Raw genomic sequence first — 23,760 nt, 5'->3', positions numbered from 1 at the left:
AACCGAATCCAATCCCCTCTCACAGAAATAGTCCGGAACACAGAATTCATTATTACGTTATCCCGACTGTAGAACTTGTGGAAATATTCATTCCATTTGATCCATCCAATTCACTGCCACCAAACTGGTCATAATGAATCAAAATAGGCTGATTCTGGATTGGTACCGAATCAAATAGGTATAGATGGAGCTAATATTGTTTACATCCCTTCTGTAATTCATAGAACAAGTGTGGCGTTTAATATGGTACATCTCTAAGAAACATCTTTTCTTTCCACTAACTGCACATTCAAGAATTTTGGTGGAATCATAATTCATTGGGTGATCTTTGTCCCGGGTATGGTCTGCTAGGGCACAAATCTTATTTGGATTCTTGATGTCGCTCTTGTGTTGAGCAATCCTTCTCTTCAAAAGCTGAGATGTCTGAGCAATATAGTGTAGTGAGGTGTATATTGGTCAGACATCTCAGCTTTTGAAGAGAAGGATTGCTCAACACAAGAGCGACATCAAGAATCCAAATAAGATTTGTGCCCTAGCAGACCATACCCGGGACAAAGATCACCCAATGAATTATGATTCCACCAAAATTCTTGAATGTGCAGTTAGTGGAAAGAAAAGATGTTTCTTAGAGATGTACCATATTAAACGCCACACTTGTTCTATGAATTACAGAAGGGATGTAAACAATATTAGCTCCATCTATACTTATTTGATTCATTATGACCAGTTTGGTGGCAGTGAATTGGATGGATCAAATGGAATGAATATTTCCACAAGTTCTACAGTCGGGATAACGTAATAATGAATTCTGTATTCCGGACAATTTCTGTGAGAGGGGATTGGATTCGGTTCATGGAGTCTTTCAATAATCGCATTTGTTCTGAGTTCGGTGAGAGTGAATTACTGCGACCAAGTGTGATTTAATGCTATTCTATGTTTCAATTGTCATGTGCGTGTATTCTGTGGCAAGTCTGGTTGACAGCATTTTTGACAACCTCTCATTTTGTTGATTATTATGTTCACCTTATTTACATATGATAATTGATTTCTACTCTTGTGCTAACGAAATATTAGATCTTTTTTCGCTAAATTTGTTGATGTTTTTGTTCATTGCTTTCTTGAGAGCTATTGATTTGTGTTCAAATAAGATCTTTACAACTCTGTATTTTGGTATGTACTATTTTTACATGTTTTGTGATTGCCATGTTTTTGACTGTTTTCTATTGCTATTGTAGAGTCCTGAAGAAGGTCCCCATGGGGATCGAAACGTCGACTAAATGAAATAAAGAAGAGTGAAATTATAACACTTATCAATTTTCCCACACCCCTTATCATACTTATAACTTTTTTTTTTTTTTTTTTTTTAATCCACCGATAGACGGGTCGGTTCGCTGGGAGCACCGGTCTACTCTGCAGACAAGGTGTCCTCAGGAGCTGGTAAGGAACTTCCGGACTGCTCGGGTTGTGGCCAGGACAACCTCCTTCTGAGCTCGACTAATGAGGCTAGAATCTAACTTCAAACGTCTAGTATTTTCTATCATGTGCTGTTCGACCAAGCCATTCACTGATATAATCAGAGGGAGTATTGATGTTTTCTTCTTATAACTATATATATATATATATATATATATATATATATATATATATATATGGAGAAAAAATCAATAAGTACGAGGCACTGTCCCGGCAGATGAGAGATATGTGGAAGCTGAACAGGGTGGACATAAAACCCCTAATAATAAGTACGAACGGATTAGTCCACAAAAATACGGTCAAACATCTGCGAGAACTGAAACTACCGGAAGGCACCATTACATGGATGCAAAAAGCTGTCATCTTGGGAACAGTGAATATAATAAGACAGGTTATATACCCCCATTGACGTAGGAAAGGCAGAAATGCTCTTGGCATTACGCCCGGGCATGTTCTGAGGAAACAACCCACAGTTTACACTGTGTGAATAATTGAAAAAAAAAAAAATCTATATATATTATTACTAAAAGTCAATTTCATTTTTGATATTCAATTTCTCGAAAACTTCACATTCAAGTTGAAAATTGATGCAGCAAAAGTGTCTACGCGTAAAATTTCAATTACGCGACTTCGTTCAGTGTTTTATGCTCTTTTCAAGTCTGAAAACAGAGTTTTAAAATTTCGATGTACAGTTTCATACATACAGTGTTGTTTCAGAGATACATCCGTTTCTTAAATTTTCTGTTGATCCACACCTGCATTTTCCTTGTGATCATTAAGTGATTCATTTAAGCGTTAAATAAGATAGATTTGTGTCAAATATGAAAAAAATATACTGGATGGTTTGATTGTTATGACCTCGGAAAGAAATGAACAAAATTCATAAATCAGCCTGTATCACGGTAATCAAGGCAGTCAGACCTTATAAATAGGGTGTATCTAGAACCACCTCAAGGTCCTCTATTCATTGTTCAAGTTTTTCCATTTACCAATGAAACACTCTGTATAAAATAGCAGAAACTCTAAACCAAAGTAGATATAACTCAAAGTTCAAGATTCAGTAAATGAAATTATTGAATAAGAGTGAAGAATACTTACTCTTGTAACACTCTGATCATTAAAACAATACCATTTCTGCTTATCAAAATCTTTGATGTAAGCATAATAATGACCACCAGTAGCAGATCCAGAATGAATCATGATACTGTAAAGGTCATAAACATAAGGTCCTTGAGGCTCGCTTTTATGATTGTTACATGAACTGACATCAATACCTGAAAATATCGAAATTCTTATTAAAGCCATTGATTATTTTCTAGTGCCTTATAAATAAACAGATAATCTGCTCGTCGAAAAAGATTAGCGAGGATTTGTTTTCGTTACTACTTTCGTGAAGCTTAAGTAGCATCAAACATAACCTGTGCTGACGCGTCAGGGCCCTTGTGTAGGCAATGTAGAACTTTAAAGTAATGGTTATTCAAAAGTTTAGCTATCAGCGTTTTTATCGTGAAGAATATCACCCCAGAAAGTGAGCATAGTCACTTTCCCAAAAAAAAAAATATATATAAATGTAGGGATTTTATATCGTTGTCTAGGGGTTTATATAAAAGGCCGCCGGAACTTAACTATTGTTTATTTACACTTTGTACAATCTTCGTCAATTGAATGTACAGCCACTGAACTTTCGTCTATAGAACTATCGAAGTTATTTTATTCCGTCTAATTGTTAATAGTCTAATTATCGAATTATTTAACTCGCTGCGTCTACTATATTTCACGTCGAATCATATGCGTCTATCACGTCGAATTCTTCAACCTTTTCCGTCTAATCTCTAACGTCGAATACCTAACTATGTCCATTTACTATCTTACGTCGAATTCCACCCTCGTTCGTCTGTATCGTACCTCAGTCCTTAAGTTTCAAGTACCTCTTCCCCTTACGTCTCCCTATATCGATAAATCTGCATAGTCCAACCTTTTAGGGTCGATCGTGTAGTTCTCGTTTCGTAAAGTCAGTAGCGTATCATTCAGTCGGGTGTTAAGAATTTGGATCCCACACTCGGCCATCCTACTGAGAATCCGACTCGGATTCATACTGTATCCAAGGCTTCATATACTCCGAACAAGTCGATATCCGAATGGGTCCTTCGTGGTTTCCTATCTTAACTACGTCATATCTATCATTTCTCTTCGCTTTGATCACTTCGTATGGTCCTAAAAATTTCTTATGCACTTTTAATCCTGCTCCGATTCGAGTTCTTCTAACCGAAACTAGGTCACCTTCTTTGAAAAATACGGCTTTACTTCTTTTTGCGTTATAATTTTTCCGATTTTTATCTTCGACTTTCATTAAGTGCTGCTTATGAAATTCTCCTCTCAAATTTTCTCTGGCTTCGTCAAACTGTTTCTTTACTTCTTTTTCTATAAGTTCTGCCAACACAATATCTTCCTTTTTTCTCATCTTAATTCTTCGAGCTATTCTCACTCTCTCTAATAATCCATTTACTTCAAGTGGTTTTTCTTCTTGTTCCTTTTCTGGTTTTATGCATCTCGGTTCTTCATCTTTGCGTACTTCAGAATCAGTAGACATCGTCTTTTTTGGCTTAACATCTCCAATAATTTTTTCCACTAACTTTCTGTGTTTTTCATCGTCTATGTGCTTCGAATGAATCTTATCGTCTACTATGCTCTCATCCACTCTGATACTCATCAAGAATTTTTCTTCTATTTTGTGTACAACAATTTCTTCCTCTCTTATGTGTACTTCCGCTTGTTTCAATAAATTGTTTCCAACTATAACTTGGAAATCCATAGCCGGTTTAGGTAAAATGTGAAACAATATATTAAATTCTTCGCCGTCTATTTCAACATTTTTCCTGATTGAACCTAATGTTTTAACCCGATTTGATCCTATCCCTTTAACTGAGATCTTATCCGTCGAAGCAAATCGTCCCTGAAATACAATTCGTACACGTCTTGTCTAATCGCGCTTATGTCACTGCCGGTATCAAATAATGCTAATAATTTAATTTCGTCAAAAGTCAATTTCATTGCATTTCTCGGTACTATGTTCATAGTATTTACATTAGTTGAAGTATGATTTTGTTGTGAAATTTTGTCAGGACAGTTCGATGATAAATGACCAAATTTCTTACAAATAAAACATTTCACGCCTTTACTTTTGTCTGGACAGTCTTTCGATTTATGACCGTGGCTTCCACAATTATAACATAGTTCTTGCTTATAACTTCTATTTTGATAACTAATTTCATCTCTATATTCCTTCTTAAATTCATGTTTTTTCTCGGGTCTCATATCGTCTCTTATCGTTTTGAAAGGTTTGATACCTCTTACAGGTTGTTTCTTGGAAATAGTTTCATAGAGTTTCACTTTTTCCTTGAATTCTTGGAAGTTTCTGGCACCATACAATATGATTTTATTTGATGATTCGTCCTGTATTCCATCTATGATGTATTGAATTACAACTTCATTTTCTATATTAGCTCGACTAGCTATTTCCCTCATGATCAATACATATTCTTGAACATTTTCATCATATTTCTTCTTTCTAAACATCAACATTTTATGAATTTGTGCACTGTTTACATTGACTTCAAACTCTTGAATCAATCTTCTCTTCAAAATACTCCAAGTTCTTATACCCTTTTGAGACTGAATAAATAGTTTAGCGAGACCTTTCAAAGATTTCTTTGCAAATATCAACTTTTGCAAGTCATTCCATCCCGTCACTTCTGCAATTTCTTCGAAATCCTCGATCCATCTTTCTTTTCCGTCAAACGACTTGATACTATCTTCCACGTCTCGAAAAGTCAATGAAAAACTCTTTTTTCTCATAATTTTCCGTCTATTGAATTTGTCATGTCTTGAGGAATATTTTTCTACGTCACTGTTTTCATTCTCGTCGTCAGTGTTTTCCGTCTCGTCGTCATTTTCGTCATCTCTCTCTGATTCGTTGGAATACTCTTCTAAATTTCCGTCATCTACTTCGAATTTTATTAAGAATGAGCATATACGATCGATAATTACGTCATCAGTTCCACTATAATCCAAGCCAAGCATATTGGAAACGGTTATCAGGTCTGGGAGTTTGAGTTGTTTATAAACGTCTTGTACTTTGGTCAAGTGTTCGTCTGAGTTTTTGTCCCATCCAAAACCCGAAAATTTACGTAGCGCTCTACGGACCTTTCGCGGTTCGCCTTCATCACCGAAACAAATACAATGTAATGCTTTGACAGCAGATAATTTAGCATTGGATATTTGATTTTCAATAATAGTAATATCGCTTAAAGTTGACATTGTTAATACAAAATACTCAGTCAATATTCAACGAAAAACTGAAAATTCAAATCAACGAAAACCGTCAAATTAAAACAGAAAACTCTAAAATCAATACTAATTCAATTATGTTATCTCAACTCAGAATTAACGAAAATTCCTACTAATAGCGAACGTTAAATGGCTGTATATTCTCACAAAATAAATCAAATCAATAATCACAAATATCAACAATGTTCAAATGCAATTTCAAAATTCAAAAATGTTAAAAAACAAATATAAAATCTCTTCTTTGGTCGTCTTCTGCAACAAGCCTCTCAATATGGAAATTGGAAAGATAAACGTCCTACCTTGAAAGTCTGCATACAATTTTACCATTCATCCTCTGATTACTGCGGAAAATTGATCTCGTTTCGGTCCTTACGTCTACTGGATCAAAACTCTCTCGTCTACTCCTTCGGTATTGGTTTCTTCCGTATTTCCAATTGTTGATTGACTCTGGCAATTTTTCCTCTTCGCAAATTCTGGACACTTCTTCGTCGATTTCGATGTCTTCTCCAAATGATTCTTCGAACTGTGTGGTTTTCTTCTTCTATCCTGTTCGATGTAGGAGTTTTTCACTTTTATCCCGGTTGATGTAGGGGTACTTCTTCTTTTATCCCGGACGATGTTGGGGTTTTCTTCTTTTATCCCGGACGAAGTGAGGGTTTCCTTCTTCTTCGATCCCGGACGAGCCCCCAAAATGTAGGGTTTTTATATCGTTGTCTAGGGGTTTATATAAAAGGCCGCCGGAACTTAACTATTGTTTATTTACACTTTGTACAATCTTCGTCAATTGAATGTACAGCCACTGAACTTTCGTCTATAGAACTATCGAAGTTATTTTATTCCGTCTAATTGTTAATAGTCTCATTATCGAATTATTTAACTCGCTGCGTCTACTATATTTCACGTCGAATCATATGCGTCTATCACGTCGAATTCTTCAACCTTTTCCGTCTAATCTCTAACGTCGAATACCTAACTATGTCCGTCTACTATCTTACGTCGAATTCCACCCTCGTTCGTCTGTATCGTACCTCAGTCCTTAAGTTTCAAGTACCTCTTCCCCTTACGTCTCCCTATATCGATAAATCTGCATAGTCCAACCTTTTAGGGTCGATCGTGTAGTTCTCGTTTCGTAAAGTCAGTAGCGTATCATTCAGTCGGATGTTAAGAATTTGGATCCCACATATATATATATATATATATATATATATATATATATATATATATATATATATATATATATATATATAGTAGCGGATAGTCAGGAAGTTCTTGACCAGCTCCTGAGAACAATCTTGGCTGAAGAATCGGTTGTCTCACGTACCAACCCGATAAATGGTGAAAAAAAAAATATATATATATATATATATATATATATATATATAACAATAGTAGTAAATTTGATAAGGGGTGTGGGAAAATTGATAAGTGTTATAATGTCACTCTTATTTATTCCATTTAGTCGACGTTTCGATCCCGACGGGGACCTTCTTCAGGACTCTACAATAGCAATAGAAAACAGTCAAAACATGATACATCACAAGCATGTAAAAATATATAAAAATAACAATACAAATAGTACATACCGAAATACAGAGTTATAAAGATCTTATTTGAACACAAATCAATAGCTCTCAAGAAAGCAAAGAACAAGAACATCAACAACTTCAGCGAAAAAAGATCTGATATTTCGTTAGCAAAGGAGTATAAATCAATTTTAATCATGTAAACAAAGTAAACAGAATAATCAAATGAGAGGTTGTGATTTAATGCTACTCTATGTTTCAATTGTCATGTGCGTGTATTCTGTGGCAAGTCTGGTTGACAACATTTTTGACAAACTCTCATTTGATTATTCTGTTTACTTTGTTTACATGATTGAAATTGATTTATACTCCTTCGCTAACGAAATATCAGATCTTTTTTCGCTGAAGTTGTTGATGTTCTTGTTCTTTGCTTTCTTGAGAGCTATTGATTTGTGTTCAAATAAGATCTTTATAACTCTGTATTTCGGTATGTACTATTTGTATTGTTATTTTTATATATTTTCACATGCTTGTGATGTATCATGTTTTGACTGTTTTCTATTGCTATTGTAGAGTCCTGAAGAAGGTTCCCATCGGGATCGAAACGTCGACTAAATGGAATAAATAAGAGTGACATTATAACATTTATCAATTTTTCCACACCCCTTATCAAATTTACTACTATTGTTGTATATTGGGAATTAAAATTGTTGATATATATATATATATATATATATATATATATATATATATACAGGGTGAGTCTTTGACTTGTACATATATTTTAACCGAAGGTTCCTGAGGTCAAAAGAAATACTTTTTTCATTTACCATTTTTTCCGATTCGGCCCTGTTAAAAAGATATAGCCATTTTAAATTTTCAAAATGAGCTAATTCACCCCTGAAAACCGGAACACTGAAGTTTTCTCAAGCATAAGATATACCTTTTGAACCTTGGAAATAAGCTACTAAATTAGAAAAACCATCATAAACTCACGTTTAACATTCCATTTGTTGAACAAAGTAGTGTTTATAATCAAATAAATGAGTTATTCCAATTTCGTTGACGCTAAAGATTAAATATTCTTCTCTTGATTTCTGTTTCATTTTCGATACTTATAACGAATTGAGCTCTCTACCACCTATATTAGCTCTGATACTCATATCCATTCATTCATTATATTTCATTTATATGATATCGTTGTTTACAAGAATTGCCATAACCTTAAAATCTCAAATAAATAATATTCATCTATAAAATTTCTAACACAGACTATATTAATCTGTGGTTTTAAGTCTGAATTTCAAATTTCGAGTGATGCCAAATATAAACACAGCAGTTCGGTTCGAATAATCTATGTTCTAACCTAAAATTTTCATTTACAGTTTACACTGTTATTGTTATAAGATATTTGTTATGAAATGAAGCATTTGATTTGTTTCAACTATCTCATAAAAATTTGAAATGCATCAATATTTTTGAAGCCATCAGTATGAAAATATGGAAATATATAAAATATTCTGGCTCTGTAATCAATGGAAAATGTTAGACTCCACTTGTAATCAAATTTGTTCTTAATGTGTACCTACATTATAGCCAACTTTACTACTTAATTCATCTTGATTTTGGCATTGAAAATAAATGAGAAGTATCCAATTTAAATATCCACAATAGAATATCCAGTTTCTTTCAACTCACCTGATTTGTTTTCACATTAAAACAATTATGGCCCTCTTGGAAGTATGTCAATCATATGCTCTTAGGATGAATTTATGGAATAGCAAAAGAATAAAAGTATTCAATCTCAATCACATGAAAATTTGTCTAGTATGTACCTAGTCCTAGTGGTATGTTTCGATGTGAGTTTGAATGAGCCGAAGAAGAATACAGTATTGTTCGATAGCAGCAGTCTTTAGTGGGATATTGATTGTTGTCATTATAATGGGACTATTTTGTGAAAACTTCTTTAAACATGGGCTTCATGAATAATCTGGACTTTTCAAAAAGAATGTTGATTTTAGTGAAGTATTTTCTTATTATCAGAGCTGTGCCAAAGCTCAGTAATTTTCAATCAAATCGAGGAGTTGAGCAGTGGCGGCCGCTCAGAGGAGGCAGAGGAGGCCGGGCCTCCCCAAATTTTACCGCATTATAATTCTTAGTTCAAGTCCAACTAAATTATGTTAACCTAAATCAATAGAATATTCAAATTTCTGGATACTTTTTACCCCAATATTTCATCATATTTATACATTCTCCGCAACAGACTTCAAAACTGAGAAGATTGCGCATCGCTGCACCGTACTACAGGCATGCGATGCGCTAAAGAATACAGCAGACTCCAGACGCGGGTCGCGGAGGCCCAATTCCTCTCTAGTCGCGTTTGTCTTGAACGTAGAATTTCAAATTTCTCCCGACACGAAGCACCGGCCACTCTAAATTCGAGCTGGATATCACGTGCCGGAGGCCCTGTCTCCGTTGACCGAAAGCGCCCGAACATGATCCACGGCGATTAACGATGGGTCAGCTCAGCTGTTTCTGTTTATTAGCGCCAGAATTAGGGAAAGATAAAGATAGGCCAGTACTTTTTATTCCTTTCGGCGTCTTGTTTGTGGTTTCGTGTTAGGATTGTTCGGCAAAGTTTGTAGGTAAGGAAGGATATTGGCTGGCTATTCAGATATATTTTATCGAGAAAAACGGAAACGTCGGAAACTAGAAATGAAAATGATAGTGTCAGTAGGGAACTCAGAGTTACTGAAGATATTGTAGATTTTATTTTGATTAAAAAGTTCAGCCAAATGCCTTACGATGACAAAATTTTCATTACCAAAACTACAAAAACACCTCAGCCTGCTATGCAAAATTTAATTGTCAATTCCAGGCATAATCCTATCTATCTATCTATAATCGTTCCTTCTGCGTCCAATGGTACACTAAATGCGAGTGGCTGACCGGAAGTACAGTTCGGAATAAATTATTTTGTTGGTTTTGTTTACTTTTCTCCGACGATTCAGAAAACAATGTGTGGTCAAAATTAGGGTATTCGGATTTAAAAAATTTACAGAGGTCTATTGAAAGACATGGCAGATCAAAATCTCATTTAGGCGCATCAATTAAATTTAAATTGTTCGGAAAACTCAATATTGTAAATTCACTTGATCAGGGTCATCGGCAAACTATCATAGATCATAACGAAAAAGTCAAAGAAAACAGGGATATTTTGAAAAGATTATTTGACACAGTTATGTTCCTTTGTTTTCAAGAATTGCCGTTTAGAGGACATGATGAAAGTGTAGATTTGGATAATAGGGGAAATTTTAAAAAGCTATTGTGTTTCATTAGCCGCTATGATTCAAAATTAGAAAAATTTTTGAATGATGCCACTGTCTTCTCTGGGACGTCAAAAACCTATTTTTTTTGCTTGGCCTCCTCTGAATGAAAGCTCACGAGCCGCCACTGGAGTTGAGGTGAGCTTATTCACTTTTACAACTTCATTTTCAAACTAAGTTGGCTAGTACTTCAATTCTAAAATCTGAGACATGACATTATAGTAAATATTCATTTCTGTGGTTTTTTTTTCCACAACAGAACAGAGTTGCATTCAGCCAAAGTACCCAATTTTTTGAATTTCACAGATAATTTTTTTTTTAAGATCAAGTTATTCGAAAACGGCGCTTTGTACGAGAAAACATGAAGAATACTTTTATTTTTCAAATTAGCCAAATATACTTCAATGAACCTTCAAATTACTCTCAAGAGTTGGTTTCTTCGAATTTCTGGTATTTTTATGGGATGTAATGTTCATAATAAGGCCCGGTGCACACATCCGACTTTTGTAGTTACGACACCGTTGCTGTGTCGTACTTGCGGCCTGTGGTACAAAGAATCAAATGGGAGCATGCACACTACCCGCCGTGCCGTTGCGACGTCGTAACTGCCATCATACGATCGTTTTTTGGTAGCATGTCCCTCTAGGCCGCAACTGGGCCGCAGTCGTACATGCGATCTCTCAGTACTCTTTTCTATATTGACCTGTGCACACATACGACTTTTGTCGTGAGTTCGCACAATGGTAGAAAGGGAATTGGATATCGAGTTCTTCATTGAAGAAACTAAAATGAGATGATGTCATCAGAAAAATTTATTGGGTAGTAGTATGTTGTTCTCATCAATTCTTCGAACAACAGGATTTTCAACAATTCATGTCTATTTCTCATGATCGGTGAGTCCGCTGGTAGCTTATATATTTTCTTCCGTACGATTTTATCATTGTCTATAGTTATTGCGAAAGTAATAAAGTGTCTTATTCAAACTCTTATCGATAAAAATTTAAATTCAATTTTTGAAACAGCTAGAGATTTCAAGATCATATGAGTGACAGTTTTGTAGAAATCATGAAAAACTGAAAAAGTTATAAATTTTTATGATCCAACAAATACTATAATCAAATAAGTCCAGAAAGTATTACATTCACGATGCTGATTGGGAAACTAGTGCGCATTGAATTGATCCGGCTCCGCAACCACGGCGGTGTAGTATGTAGTGTGCATTGAATAGGTACGACACCGCAACGGGTGTCGTAACTGCAAAAGTCGGATGTGTGCACCGGGCCTAAAGAAACAGAAGAATGTGTATGGAATCTTGTGTTCGGATAAGATGTATCACATCAAAAAAAAGCTATATTTCAAAAATCATTTCCTTCGATAGAACCATTTATGAGATATAGCCGAAAATCACATTTTTTTAACGATTTTCAACAGCCTGTATCTTTTTAACCGGGCCGAATCGGAAAAAATGGTAGAGGAGAAAAGTGTTTCTTTTGACCTCAGGAATCTTGGGTTAAAATATATGTACAAGTCAAAGACTCACCCTGTATATATATATAGATCAATGAGATAAGGGTTTATCGACTCAATGTTTGGAGGAATAAATAAAAAGATGAACTCTTTATTCTGTGCCAAGCTTTCGCATTTTTTTAATGCTTCTTCAGGGCTTCTAAAAGAATGTACAATATTGTACATTCTTTTATTTATTCCTCCAAACATTGAGTCGATAAACCCTTATCTCATTGATCTAAATATACCTGAGACTCTTAACTTCACTTATAATATATATATATATATATATATATATATATATATATATATATATATATATATATATAAAAACTCGGCCTGAACAAAGTTATTTTTTATATCCTTTATTGAAATTTCAAATCTACTCTACTCAAGTATTAAGTAAATTATTATAATAATAATAGTAGCGGTAAAAATCCCAAGCGATTCCCCTATCAGGAGAGTTGAATTTACTCCTGCCCACCGGAGCTCCCTGACCCGGGAAGCTGAAACCTGTCGTAGGGTCCCTGTCCAGAGTAACGGACGACAGGTGCGTCAAGTTGGTGATCCACTGCCAGAATTTTGGTATCAAATTGCTTTGGGTATTTTGTGCCAATTTTTGCCGTATAAAAAATATTTTGTGCCCATTAAGTTTTCGAGATATTTCGAGTTTTTCCCGTGAGTCGCCAACTTGACCCTGTGACTCATACATGGAAATTTTCAATTTTTTTTATTTGGGTATTTTGTGCCTATTCAGTTTTCGAGATATTTTGAGTTTTCCCTGTGAGTCACTTACTTGGCGGACGGTAATTTTTTAATTCAGATAAATTGTGCTCACTTTGTGGCGTATGGTATGGATTTTTTTCGCCTACAGTTTTCGAAATATTTGTAGTTATTTCATTGCGATGGGTAAATGTAGCAGCACACTTCATCATAAAATAAAATTATGTTTCGGATTAATCTGCTTTTGTTTAACCTGATTTGCTAATGCGTATAAATTTGTGTCTCAAATGGGATATTTTTGCTTTGCAGTGCATAACTACTAATTTTCTGTTTTATCTGCATATTTTAGAATAGAAACAAGCCAAATAGAACCGTACGTCGAGAATATATTTGACAAATCCCAACCAACTTTTATGAGCTATTGACTACTCAATTCCAAAGGAATGGAGTGTTTGGAGGATATATTTATCCCGATTGCTAATATTACTAACATCTGGTAAGCATTACAAGGGAACACATAATCGATGTCAACTTCAAAAACTATATAGTCGAAGGATGGCAGAGCAGATGGAACGAAACTGAAAGTAAATTAAGAGAATTCAAACGATGTGTCAAAACAGCATATCTAGCCAGAATACACCGTCTAAGAATCGAACACACAGAACTAACACACCTAGGGCCGGAGCGACCGGGTGGGAAGGAAGTTGAGCTTCTCTCGGGTCATAATCCAAGAGCGCTAACTAAATTGACCCTAGATCGTTCAAGAACTATAGCATTATTTCATGATGAAAATTGATTGTTTTTGAACCACTAGGTACTTGCATGAGATAATTATTGTGGGGGTGATTCGAAATTCAGTATCAAGATATCAGGGGCGTATTTTTCAAGTCAAAATAAGACTTTTTTCCATGAGCATGTGTCCGCAAACGCTTAGTTTCCGAGCCAAAAAGCGTTAAAGTTCTTATTTTTAGTTAAAGTCTAAGGAAACTTGTAATTTGCTCATAAATCAAAAAAAAATTGTTTTCAATGTAATAATAGGTTTTTATCTTTAGTAAAAATTTCAATTAAATGCAGCCAATTACAAAAAATGATTTTACTTTCACAAAAAAAAATCTTGAAACTTTTATGCCCTGTAGCTCGGTAACGAAGCGTTTGCGGGCACAGATTATTGAAAAAAAGCATTATTTCTACCTGAAAAATACGCCCCTGATATCTTGATACTGAATTTTAAATCAACCTGTATACTTATTCGATGTTTTTGTATTTTGCTATATTTGTATCTTTTTCTAAATGAGGGGCGCTAGAATCCGTTTGTCGTCCCAGTAGTTCACCGAAGGATTGAGTGAAGCTCTAATTTTTGCGGACATTATGTTTTCAACATTGAAAAATTTACAATTTTTTTTTAACATATTAAGCAGAATACTCCAGACGAATCTTTTATTGCGAAAAAACTATGTTCAGACATTATACAATTCCAATATACAAAAGCTGTAAGGAGAAGCTGAAGATAACACTTTTATTCATTAAATGAAATAACAAACAACGCTTGTAGAAGAAAGATGCGAAGCACATAATGTTATTGGGAATTCGAGTTGAAGACAAAATTGTACCTATTAATAATGAACAATTGCCATATTTTTAATGAATTTTGAATTCAATATCATTTGTTTTACCGGGAATATTTTAAGCATTGAAAACCAAAAGACTTTCTCCAGAAAACATATAAATTATTGAAAATGTTTTTTATAGGTTAAGTAACTTGAATAATAGTAGTCTTTCATAAAAATACCTTCAGTTTCAAATGAAAATACTGCTTATGATTTTTTTTTTATTGTTAGATGTAACAAAATGAGGAAATTGTCGCCAGTAATTCGAATTATACGGACATAGTGAATCTTTCATGCGCGATAATAGGCGTAAGTTTATATTTGACAATTTAATACATTATGTCCCAGGTTTGTGTAATAGTGAAATTCTGTAAATTTATTGTGAGTAAATCAATATAATCTTCGAAAAATGTTTTATTTAGTCTGATATTATTATTATTATTAAAGTATGAATTTTTTCAATGCATATTTATCCGAAGACTAGTTATAATTATGAGTTGTTGCATTGGAAGGTAGGCATTGGGTTGAAGTGGGGAAATACAAATTTCTATGAGTCGACATTTCAATACCGTTTTATCTTCAGGAATACCTCATCACTTAGAATATATATATATATATATATATATATATATATATATATATATATATATATATATATATATATATATATATATATATATATTTATATATATAAATATATTGGGATTGATTTAAGACGTTGATATATCTTTCAGTAAGTTTGATAAAATAATATTTTAATTTCATGTTGAAGGATACCACGATAGGAATGCTCAATAAAATAGACAATATAAAAATATATTTATCTATAAAATTTTCAGAACAAATAAAACAACTTTCAAAACAAACAAAACAACTCTCGAAACAAACGAAACAATTTTTCAAACAAACAAATCAACATTCAAAACAAACATTAATTGATTTCACAGTGTATAAATTAATAAATATAGATTTTTGGTGATGTTTAACACTTTCTCTCATTTTCTCTCAGCATGTCATTATTATTGCGGCGACAAACAGCCCAAAACTGTCCGATGCTGGTTTCTAAGGCAGCTCCTTCATATGCGACGCAACTCCGAAAATTATGATATCTATCGGACATCATATTAAACTTTATAGGTATGGCACCCAAAATTAGTGTCAAAGGCAGTTCTCTAATACTTCCTGCACTTACAGTGTTTACTTCGATGAAAACTATATTTCAAAGATTCGTTCAGAATGTAGTGGCTGCCCACCAGGCTCCGAGAACTTCAATGCTGGGGTTGTGGTAAGGTCGGACACTTGAGAAGGGAGTGTCAATCAACGCCGAGGCTGTTTTGTTCCCGATGTGGGAAGCAAGGCGTGATGTCCAGGGATTGCCGATGTTCGGAAAACTAGAGCGCAGCTGCCTCGCGGGGAAGAGACAGTTCCGTTCCATGGCATCCCCAATCAAGCAGTCAGCGTACACGCAGGATAACCGGCCAATAGTCGCTGTCCACATCGGAAGACAGTCCGTGGCAGCCCTGCTAGACACTAGTGCGTCTAAGTCCTTTTTGAGCAAAAAGGCAGCAGAGGCATGCAGGAGGATGGGAGTTTTTCCATGGGAGATCGCAGATATGGTGGCCACAGTGGCCGATGGAAGTTCAATCACCGTGAAAAAGATGTACGAGCCCATAATACGGTTTGGGGAGGAGGAGATCAAATCTCGACTCCATTTGGTGCCCCATCTACCGATGGATCTGGTTCTAGGAATGGACCTGCTGGCTTCGCACGATTTCAAGATTGATTTCCGTACCTCGCAGTGCTTCCACAAGAGCAAGTTGCTAAAGAGAGCCGTTTCGCCGATCTCCACGCCGTACAACTCATCGATCAGTTCCTTGCACCGACAGGAAACACGAGTCGTTCAGAAGTTCCCGGGGGAGGAACTTGGAGGTTCCGAAGGAACAAGGATGGCCCTACCGAAGATTAAACGGAAAAAGCCTAGATACCGTCCGGGTAAGCCCAAGATGCAGAAAATCGAGGAACAGGTCTATTTGGTTAAGAACACGAACCGATGCCCGTGGTATACCAAGAAATACCAGGAGGCCTCGAAGAATCCTGCGGAATTTCCAGATTACCGGATACAGGAGGGGAGGTTATACAGATATTTTTGGAGCGCCGACGACTTCACGGAAACGGAGATGGGAACACCGTGGAAACTGTGCATCCCGACCGAGGATCGGCAGTCGATCCTGCGGGAGAACCATGATGAGCCAGTGGCTGGTAACTTGAGAGTCGCAAAGACCATATCTCGAGTGGCCCAAAGCTACTATTGGCCTGGGATGCTTCGTGAAGCAGCTCAATACGTTCGAAGGTGCAAGCAATGCCAGAGGCATAAAGTTTGCCAACAAAAACCTCCAGGGAAAATGCAACCGTACCACATCACCGATTTTGGATGTCCAAAGACCGTTATAAGCGACAATGGTTCTCAATACGACGGACGTCTATTTAGGGAAAACCTGAAGAGTCTGATGAGTCCAACATAGGTTCGCTCCTGTCTATTCGCCGCAGTGCAATCCCGTGGAAAGAACTAACCGGACCATCAAAACCATGATAGCACAATTCTGCGAGCAGGATCATCGCTCCTGGGATGAGCGAGTGGGAGAACTGACTTTCGCGTTGAATTCTGCCAAACATGAGTCCACCGGATTCACACCGGCGTTCCTGAATTTCGTTCGGGAGGTTCACTCCCCAGAAACGAACCGTCGAACATCAGGAACCAAAAGTGACGCAGAGAAATCAACGGAGGAACCACAGGTCCAAGGGGTAGACCAATACTCAAATCGCATCAAGCGACTCCAAGAGACACGGGAGTTTGTTAGACTACAGCTGGCTCGTGCATTCAACCAACAGAGTTGGTATTATAATCTCCGGAGGAGAGCGTGGTCGTACCGGGTAGGTGACAAAGTTTTGCGCCGGGAACATCCGTTGTCGTCGGCGGCAGAAGGCTTTGCATCTAAATTAGCGCCCAAATATTCTGGTCCAAATACCGTTACCAAAGTCATATCTCCAGTGGTTTACGACTTGAAAAGCGGGTCGGGTAAATGCCTCCGTCATATCCACGTGAAAGATTTGAAACCGTTCCACGAGGATAAGCTAGGTGGAGAGCATGCCAATAAGGTGTAACCGTGTTAGCCGCTCGTTTTCTGAGCAGCCCCGAACTTTGGCGATCACATTATCCGCCTCTTCTGTAGATGGGACCACAATGCGAATTTGGACTCCCAGAGAGTGAGGCCGTCGATCAAGACGTCCTTATGTTGGAGTCCGAAGTGGGTCGTCGTTGGTCGTGGGGAATTCCATACGAATGGGTGCTAATCCTTTTATGTTTCAGAATAGACATGTCCAGAAAGTAGTAGGGCCTATTCAATATCAGATTGGTGGATTCCATGTAAGCACATCTAGACGAGCTGGTGGTAGAAGCATTCGACTACTGGCCAAGACTGCGAAGGGGTAATGTCCAGGGAATATCCGAGCCCGAAAAAGTTACCCCAAGAGAGTCGAGTAAAAACAAGGCGACAAGAGGAGCCATCGAGAGCTGACGGAAACCGTAATCAGCAAGCGAGATAAGATCGGCACAACCCAGAGTCCATTGGAATCCAATGCAAGCTGCTGCGACCCCCGACGAACCTCCATCGCTGACCATTGAAGATTTATCCAGGGGTTTTATTGGACGTCTGCCAATAGATTTCTGAACAACGAGGTAGTAGGTGGTGACAAAAATAAACTTTCGTTTTTTTTTGGGGAAGTAAGGGAGGTGTGTAACGAAGTGAAATTCGTTACTAGAATCACCCCGTATAATTTGCCCCAGGTTTAGAATTCAATAATTATTCTACTAGAATCACCCGGTATAATTTGCCCCAGGTTCAGAATTCAATAATTATTTTATTAGAATCACCCAGTATAATTTGCCTCAGGTTTAGAATTCCATCATTATTCTACCAGTCATATGAGTAGGTGAAAATAAAATTTTAATTGAGAGCAGTGAAGGTATTTTTCGTCCAGTTCAGGAAAATTCATTTGGAATAATTCCTGATTTAATTATTTCATGAAAATATAACGATGCAATTTAAAATATCAGCCTATGTATAAAAACTTCCGAGCGACACCGCGATAGACGTTATCTCTGCAATATGTTCTTTTTTACATGTTGTCGTTTGTTTTTCATAGGCACACCGCCGATTTTGAGACTCAAAATTTTCCCCTTCCAACCGACATTACAAGTGAAGTATTTCGGAAAAGGAGAATTAGTCTCGCCGGTGTTTTCGAAGTATAAAGATATTTTCCGATTTACTCCCGTCGGTGTCTTCGAGCTAGATATTTTCTGATACTTATTGAGCGGATCGTTTTGTGGTTTTCCTTGAGTAACATTTTAGAGTTGAATTTTTAGTTTACAATTTTCCTTTTGAACGTTTTCGGCGACTTACCCTGTCCGGTCTTTCTAGAGTCGTGAATTGGTGGATGTGCCGACAAATAAATACCCTGCTTGAAATTTATTTCTCAGATCCGTCTTTCTCAAGTGGAGCCTGTGTGTCGGGTCCCTTATTGCGAGCAACTCTTATTTGGGACCACCAGGCAGAGCTCCTAATCTTGTGGAGAGGGGTCACTTATTTCCAATTTACGGATAACCTGTATCATTTCGGTGAGTCATCCTGTCCGGTCTGACTTGAGATTCATTTCGGTGGATGCGCCGGCGAATATCTGTTTCTAAGATCCAACTTTCTCAAGTGGAATCTGTGTGTCGGGTCCCTTATTGCGAGAAACTCTTATTTGGGACCACCAGACAGAATTCCTTATCTTGGGGAGAGGGGTCGCTTATTTCCGATTCACGGATCACCGTGGTCATTTCGGTGAGCCACCCTGCCCAGCCTGACTTGGAATTTATTTTGTTGGATGCGCCGACGAATACCCTGATTAGGATTTATTTCTTAGATCCAACTTTCTCAAGTAGAGTCTGTGTGTCGGGTCCCTTATTGGGAGCAACTCTTATTTGGGACCACCAGGCAGAACTCTTCATCTTGGGGAGAGGGGTCGTTTATTTTTGATCTCCGGATCACAGTCGCATTATCGACAGAGTATTTTGCCCTAATTCCCTTGATATCCATTTTGGTGGATGCGCCGATACAAGACCTGATTCGAAGATATTGTTTAGGCTTGCTTTCTTTAATAAAGAGTTATCGAACCAGACCGTACGGAACACAGGATAGGTAGTCAAGACCTGATTCGAAGATATTGTTTAGGCTTGCTTTCTCTAATAAAGAGTTATCGAACCAGACCGTACGGAACACAGGATAGGTAGTCACATCTGACTTATTAGACTGCATTTCATACGCCAATCTGCATGCTTTCCACGCTTGTCCGCACTCAACCGTTTTTATCATTGCTCAATTTGCCTGCTCACTGCTTACTCATTTCTGCTGCTTGATATAAGCCACCTGCTCACCTCGCTTAGTTCTCGTTCCGTACCCTGTTGCATTGTAAATATCTGCTTTTGGTGTTTAGTTGACTTTTGCATATTGTATATATAGGATAGTATTGTATATAATTTGGTGTTGTACATAAGGGAACGAATAGTGTTAAATATAGTGTGTTTCGTCAGAGTGTCTTTTATTTATCTCATAGACATTTACTGCCATTTAGTGAAAGAAATCACCACTGGTCAATTGCTCTTACCTTAGATTGAATCGAACCCTTCTCCAACTGTTTAAAAGCTACCCGGGGTCGATAATAGTGAGCGACGTAAGGAATTGCGACCTAATAAAACCTATCGCAATTGGCGCCCGAGGTAACATAGAAGGAAAATAGTAAACAATCAACAATCCGAAGAAAGTCGCCGTCACAATGCTCAGAATTTAAAACATCGTAAAACAATCGTATTCAACATTCGTGAAATATAGACGTTCTTGTGGTGCTCCGAATATATTGTATTATTATTGCCTAAAAAGCCAACATTTTCAGACTGTAAATATTGTACAGAGTGAGTAGTCTGTTTACATTTCATCAATTAGTTACACCCGAACTCTAGTTTTGAAAATTAGTTCGATTTTCGGCTGATTTAGTTTGTTTCATTTACATTACCTCGACTGCGTGACCTTGACCCATACCGCTGTCCAGAAGCAACATCCCGAAACCGGCTTAGCGCTCGCTAGTCACCTCCAGTGGCGGCGTCAGCAACACCGTGGCTCAGACTCCCGGTGATTGTTCAAATGAATATTAATTTTCCTTTTTCTTTTCACTTGGTTCTATGAATGTAAGGCTCCTTCTCCCATAATTATTTTACCCATCCGTGGCCTTCCCGATCTGTGTGAGTCTTCCTTACGGGCCCAAGGAAGTGAAGCTTGTTGTTTTTGTTTTCCTTTGAACCTATATTTTAAGACATTAAAAACAATGCCGAATAGTTGCTCCAAATGTACTAAACCGATTCCAGCCGGTTCTTCTCCCATCAGCTGTTATAAGTGCAGGGGAAATTTTCACCCCGTTTGTGTCAACGTCGCGAAGAAAGATCAGGAGTATTTGAGCGAGACCAATGCCAAATGGGTGTGTCCCTCTTGCACCACCTCCGGCCGTTTGCTTCGTAGCGGTTCCACTTCCACTGATGCACGATCAACATCCCCATCTTCTCCCTCAGTTTCCGCTACAAACGATCCTATTACGATCGTTCATTTCAATGCTCTCATGGAGCAGATGCGAGCTATGAACGCTGGTCTGGAGAGAGTCGGAAAACGAGTAGATGATCTTTTCACTAAGCTGGATATCTGTACGGCGACATTGAACGAACATTCTAGTACTTTGGCGGCTCACGAATCCTCTATTCAGGCATGTAAGTCGGACATATCGTGTCTCCAGGACGCTCACACGTCCCTCTCTAACAACATAACATCAATTGCTGAAAAGATGGAAAATGTGGAGTCAACACTTTCTCTTATCCGAAAAGATGTTCCGGCTGACGATTTGCCTGAGATCTTGGATAGGGTGAAGAAGTCTTTCAATCTTATCATCACCAATCTGCCCGAAAGAGAGGATAATAATGATCTGCCTGTCGTTGGTGAAATTGTTGACCTTATTTCTGCCAACTAGAGTCGATATCTAACAAATACCATGAGAATTCGGTCAAAGGACAAAAGAAAACCTCGCTGGACCAAACTTACTTTTTCCAACCCTGAAATAGCTTCAACTATACTGAGAGACAAAACTTCCCTACAAGGCAACCAGAAATACCACAACATAAGAATACAGGATGATAAAACTAGGGCACGGATTTCTACGCTGAGTGCTGCCCGCGAGGAGCTCAAGAGAAGACAGGATTTGGGGGATACTGATATTGCTATCAAATATATCAAGGGAACTCCAACTGTTGTATCACTACCACCTGGAAGGAAGAATGAAGATTCAAAAAACTAACACCTCTCAATAGCTGGCCCATTTTATATACTAATATACAATCACTTTCTTCAAAATTTCCAGAACTACATAAGCCAGTCTTGATGTTTGTTTCTGAAACTTGGCTGCAACCTTCCATACCAAATTCAATGTTTGACATCCCTGTCTATGGGCTCTTTCGCGACGATAACTTGGACTGTCTTGGTTATCGGGGTGTTTGCATCTATGTGAGTTCACACATATCCTCTTCCTTTGGAGTTGATGTAATTCATCATAATTGGACGGGTATAGACAACCTTTTCCTAAAAATAACTAAACCTTGCTTTTCCTTGCTAGTAGGTTGTATTTACCGACCTCGCCCCAGCTCTGCTGATTGGAGCTGTGCTCAGTTCATGCGGCAGTCATCTTTAGATTACAATAACATGTTGATTACAGGAGACTTCAACTGCCCTGATATTACCTGGCCCATAGTTCAGTTGCCTTCAGTGAATTCCCCGTCCTTTCCTTATGCAGAAATAGTTTCTAACTCAGCACTTCAGCAGTTGGTGGAGAACCCCACCAGATATCGCCTCGGACAAAATCCATCCACATTAGATTTATTTTTCACATCAGACCCAGACACTGTATCAGGGATCAAATATTTAGCACCATTCGGAAAATCTGACCATTTAACTTTGGCCACTGAAATCCAGTTACAGGCTCCCACTTCCCAAAATAATCAATTCAAAACCATAAGGAAAGTGAACTATGACGGCATTGCTGCGGAACTGTCATCGAAGAACTGGAGCTTGATCCTTGCAGACGATCAGATGAATGCTATATGGTCTACCTTTCTCTCAATTGTTGAGACTGCTATTGCATCCAATACGTATACAAAACAGGTTAAATTTAATCCTTTGAGACCCTGGATTGATTATCGTATTTTGGCACTAGTGAGAAGAAAGAAATCTCTCTGGCAGAGATTCTTGAGAACCAGAGCTGATTCGGACTACATAAATCATCGTAACCTTTCCAACTTCGTCAGTAAGGAAATCAAGTCATCCAAGGCAGCATTTGAGAATAATTTGGTCTCGTCCAGGAACCCTAAACGGATGTTTAAATACGTAAGATCCTTCCTCAGTTCTAAGGTTGGGGCACCGATTGTTAGAAGGCTTGATGGTAACATGTGTGGGAATCCTGTGGAGTCGGCGGATGTACTCGCTGATGTCTTCTCTTCAGCTTTCACCTCAGAGCCACCTGGACCTATCCCGACTTGTCAAACAGAACGGTCTATTCCTGGGATGTCACATGTTTGGATTGATGAAGAAACCGTTGAGAAATACCTCTTGGAACGAAAAGTTGATACCTCTCCCGGACGTGATGGTATTACCCCACGTTTACTTAAATATTGTGCTAAGGCTATGGCGGTGCCTTTATCCACCATATTCTCCAAGTCATTCCGAGACTCTTGTCTTCCATGTGGGATCGGTTCTTGGGCCCATTCTCTTTCTCCTGTACACATCCGATCTGCCATGTATTTTAAAATCCCCTTGCCTCCTCTTCGCGGATGACACGAAGTTGTACAACAACCCTCTTTCATCGTATAGCACTCTTCAGGAGGATTTAGACCGGTTGGTTCAGTGGTGTTCTGATTGGTTGTTGCCTTTGAATGTTGATAAGTGCTCAGTTCTACACATTGGCAAAACAAACCCATCTTTTCACTACCGTCTTGATGGTAAAACCCTTCCTTCTGTTTTGCATCAGTGTGACCTTGGCGTGACCGTCACGACCGACCTTTCGTCTCTATATTGCGCATATTACTAGCAAGGCAAAGCAGACTGCTTTCATTCTTTCAAAATCCTT

At 37.7% G+C, this 23,760-nt stretch overlaps 1 protein-coding gene across 6 annotated transcripts in view; it reads right to left on the bottom strand.

Moving 5' to 3' along the window:
• Window positions 1-23,760, bottom strand: part of LOC123672378 (ubiquitin carboxyl-terminal hydrolase 47) — a 312,797-nt gene that overhangs the window by 137,385 nt on the left and 151,652 nt on the right. For all 6 annotated transcript variants that reach the window (XR_006746263.1, XM_045606467.1, XM_045606472.1 and 3 more), the window contains one exon: window positions 2,572-2,747. Coding sequence is in view for 5 of the 6 variants with exons in the window: in XM_045606467.1 (XP_045462423.1) it covers window positions 2,572-2,747 (176 nt within the window). In the remaining variant the exon portion in view is untranslated. The remainder of the gene's footprint in view (window positions 1-2,571; window positions 2,748-23,760) is intronic.

This window comes from Harmonia axyridis, chromosome 2, assembly GCF_914767665.1.
Source record: "Harmonia axyridis chromosome 2, icHarAxyr1.1, whole genome shotgun sequence".
NCBI lineage: Eukaryota > Metazoa > Arthropoda > Insecta > Coleoptera > Coccinellidae > Harmonia > Harmonia axyridis.
The sequence above is the reverse complement of the archived record's forward strand: the minus strand, read 5'-3'. Positions and strand labels throughout refer to the sequence as shown.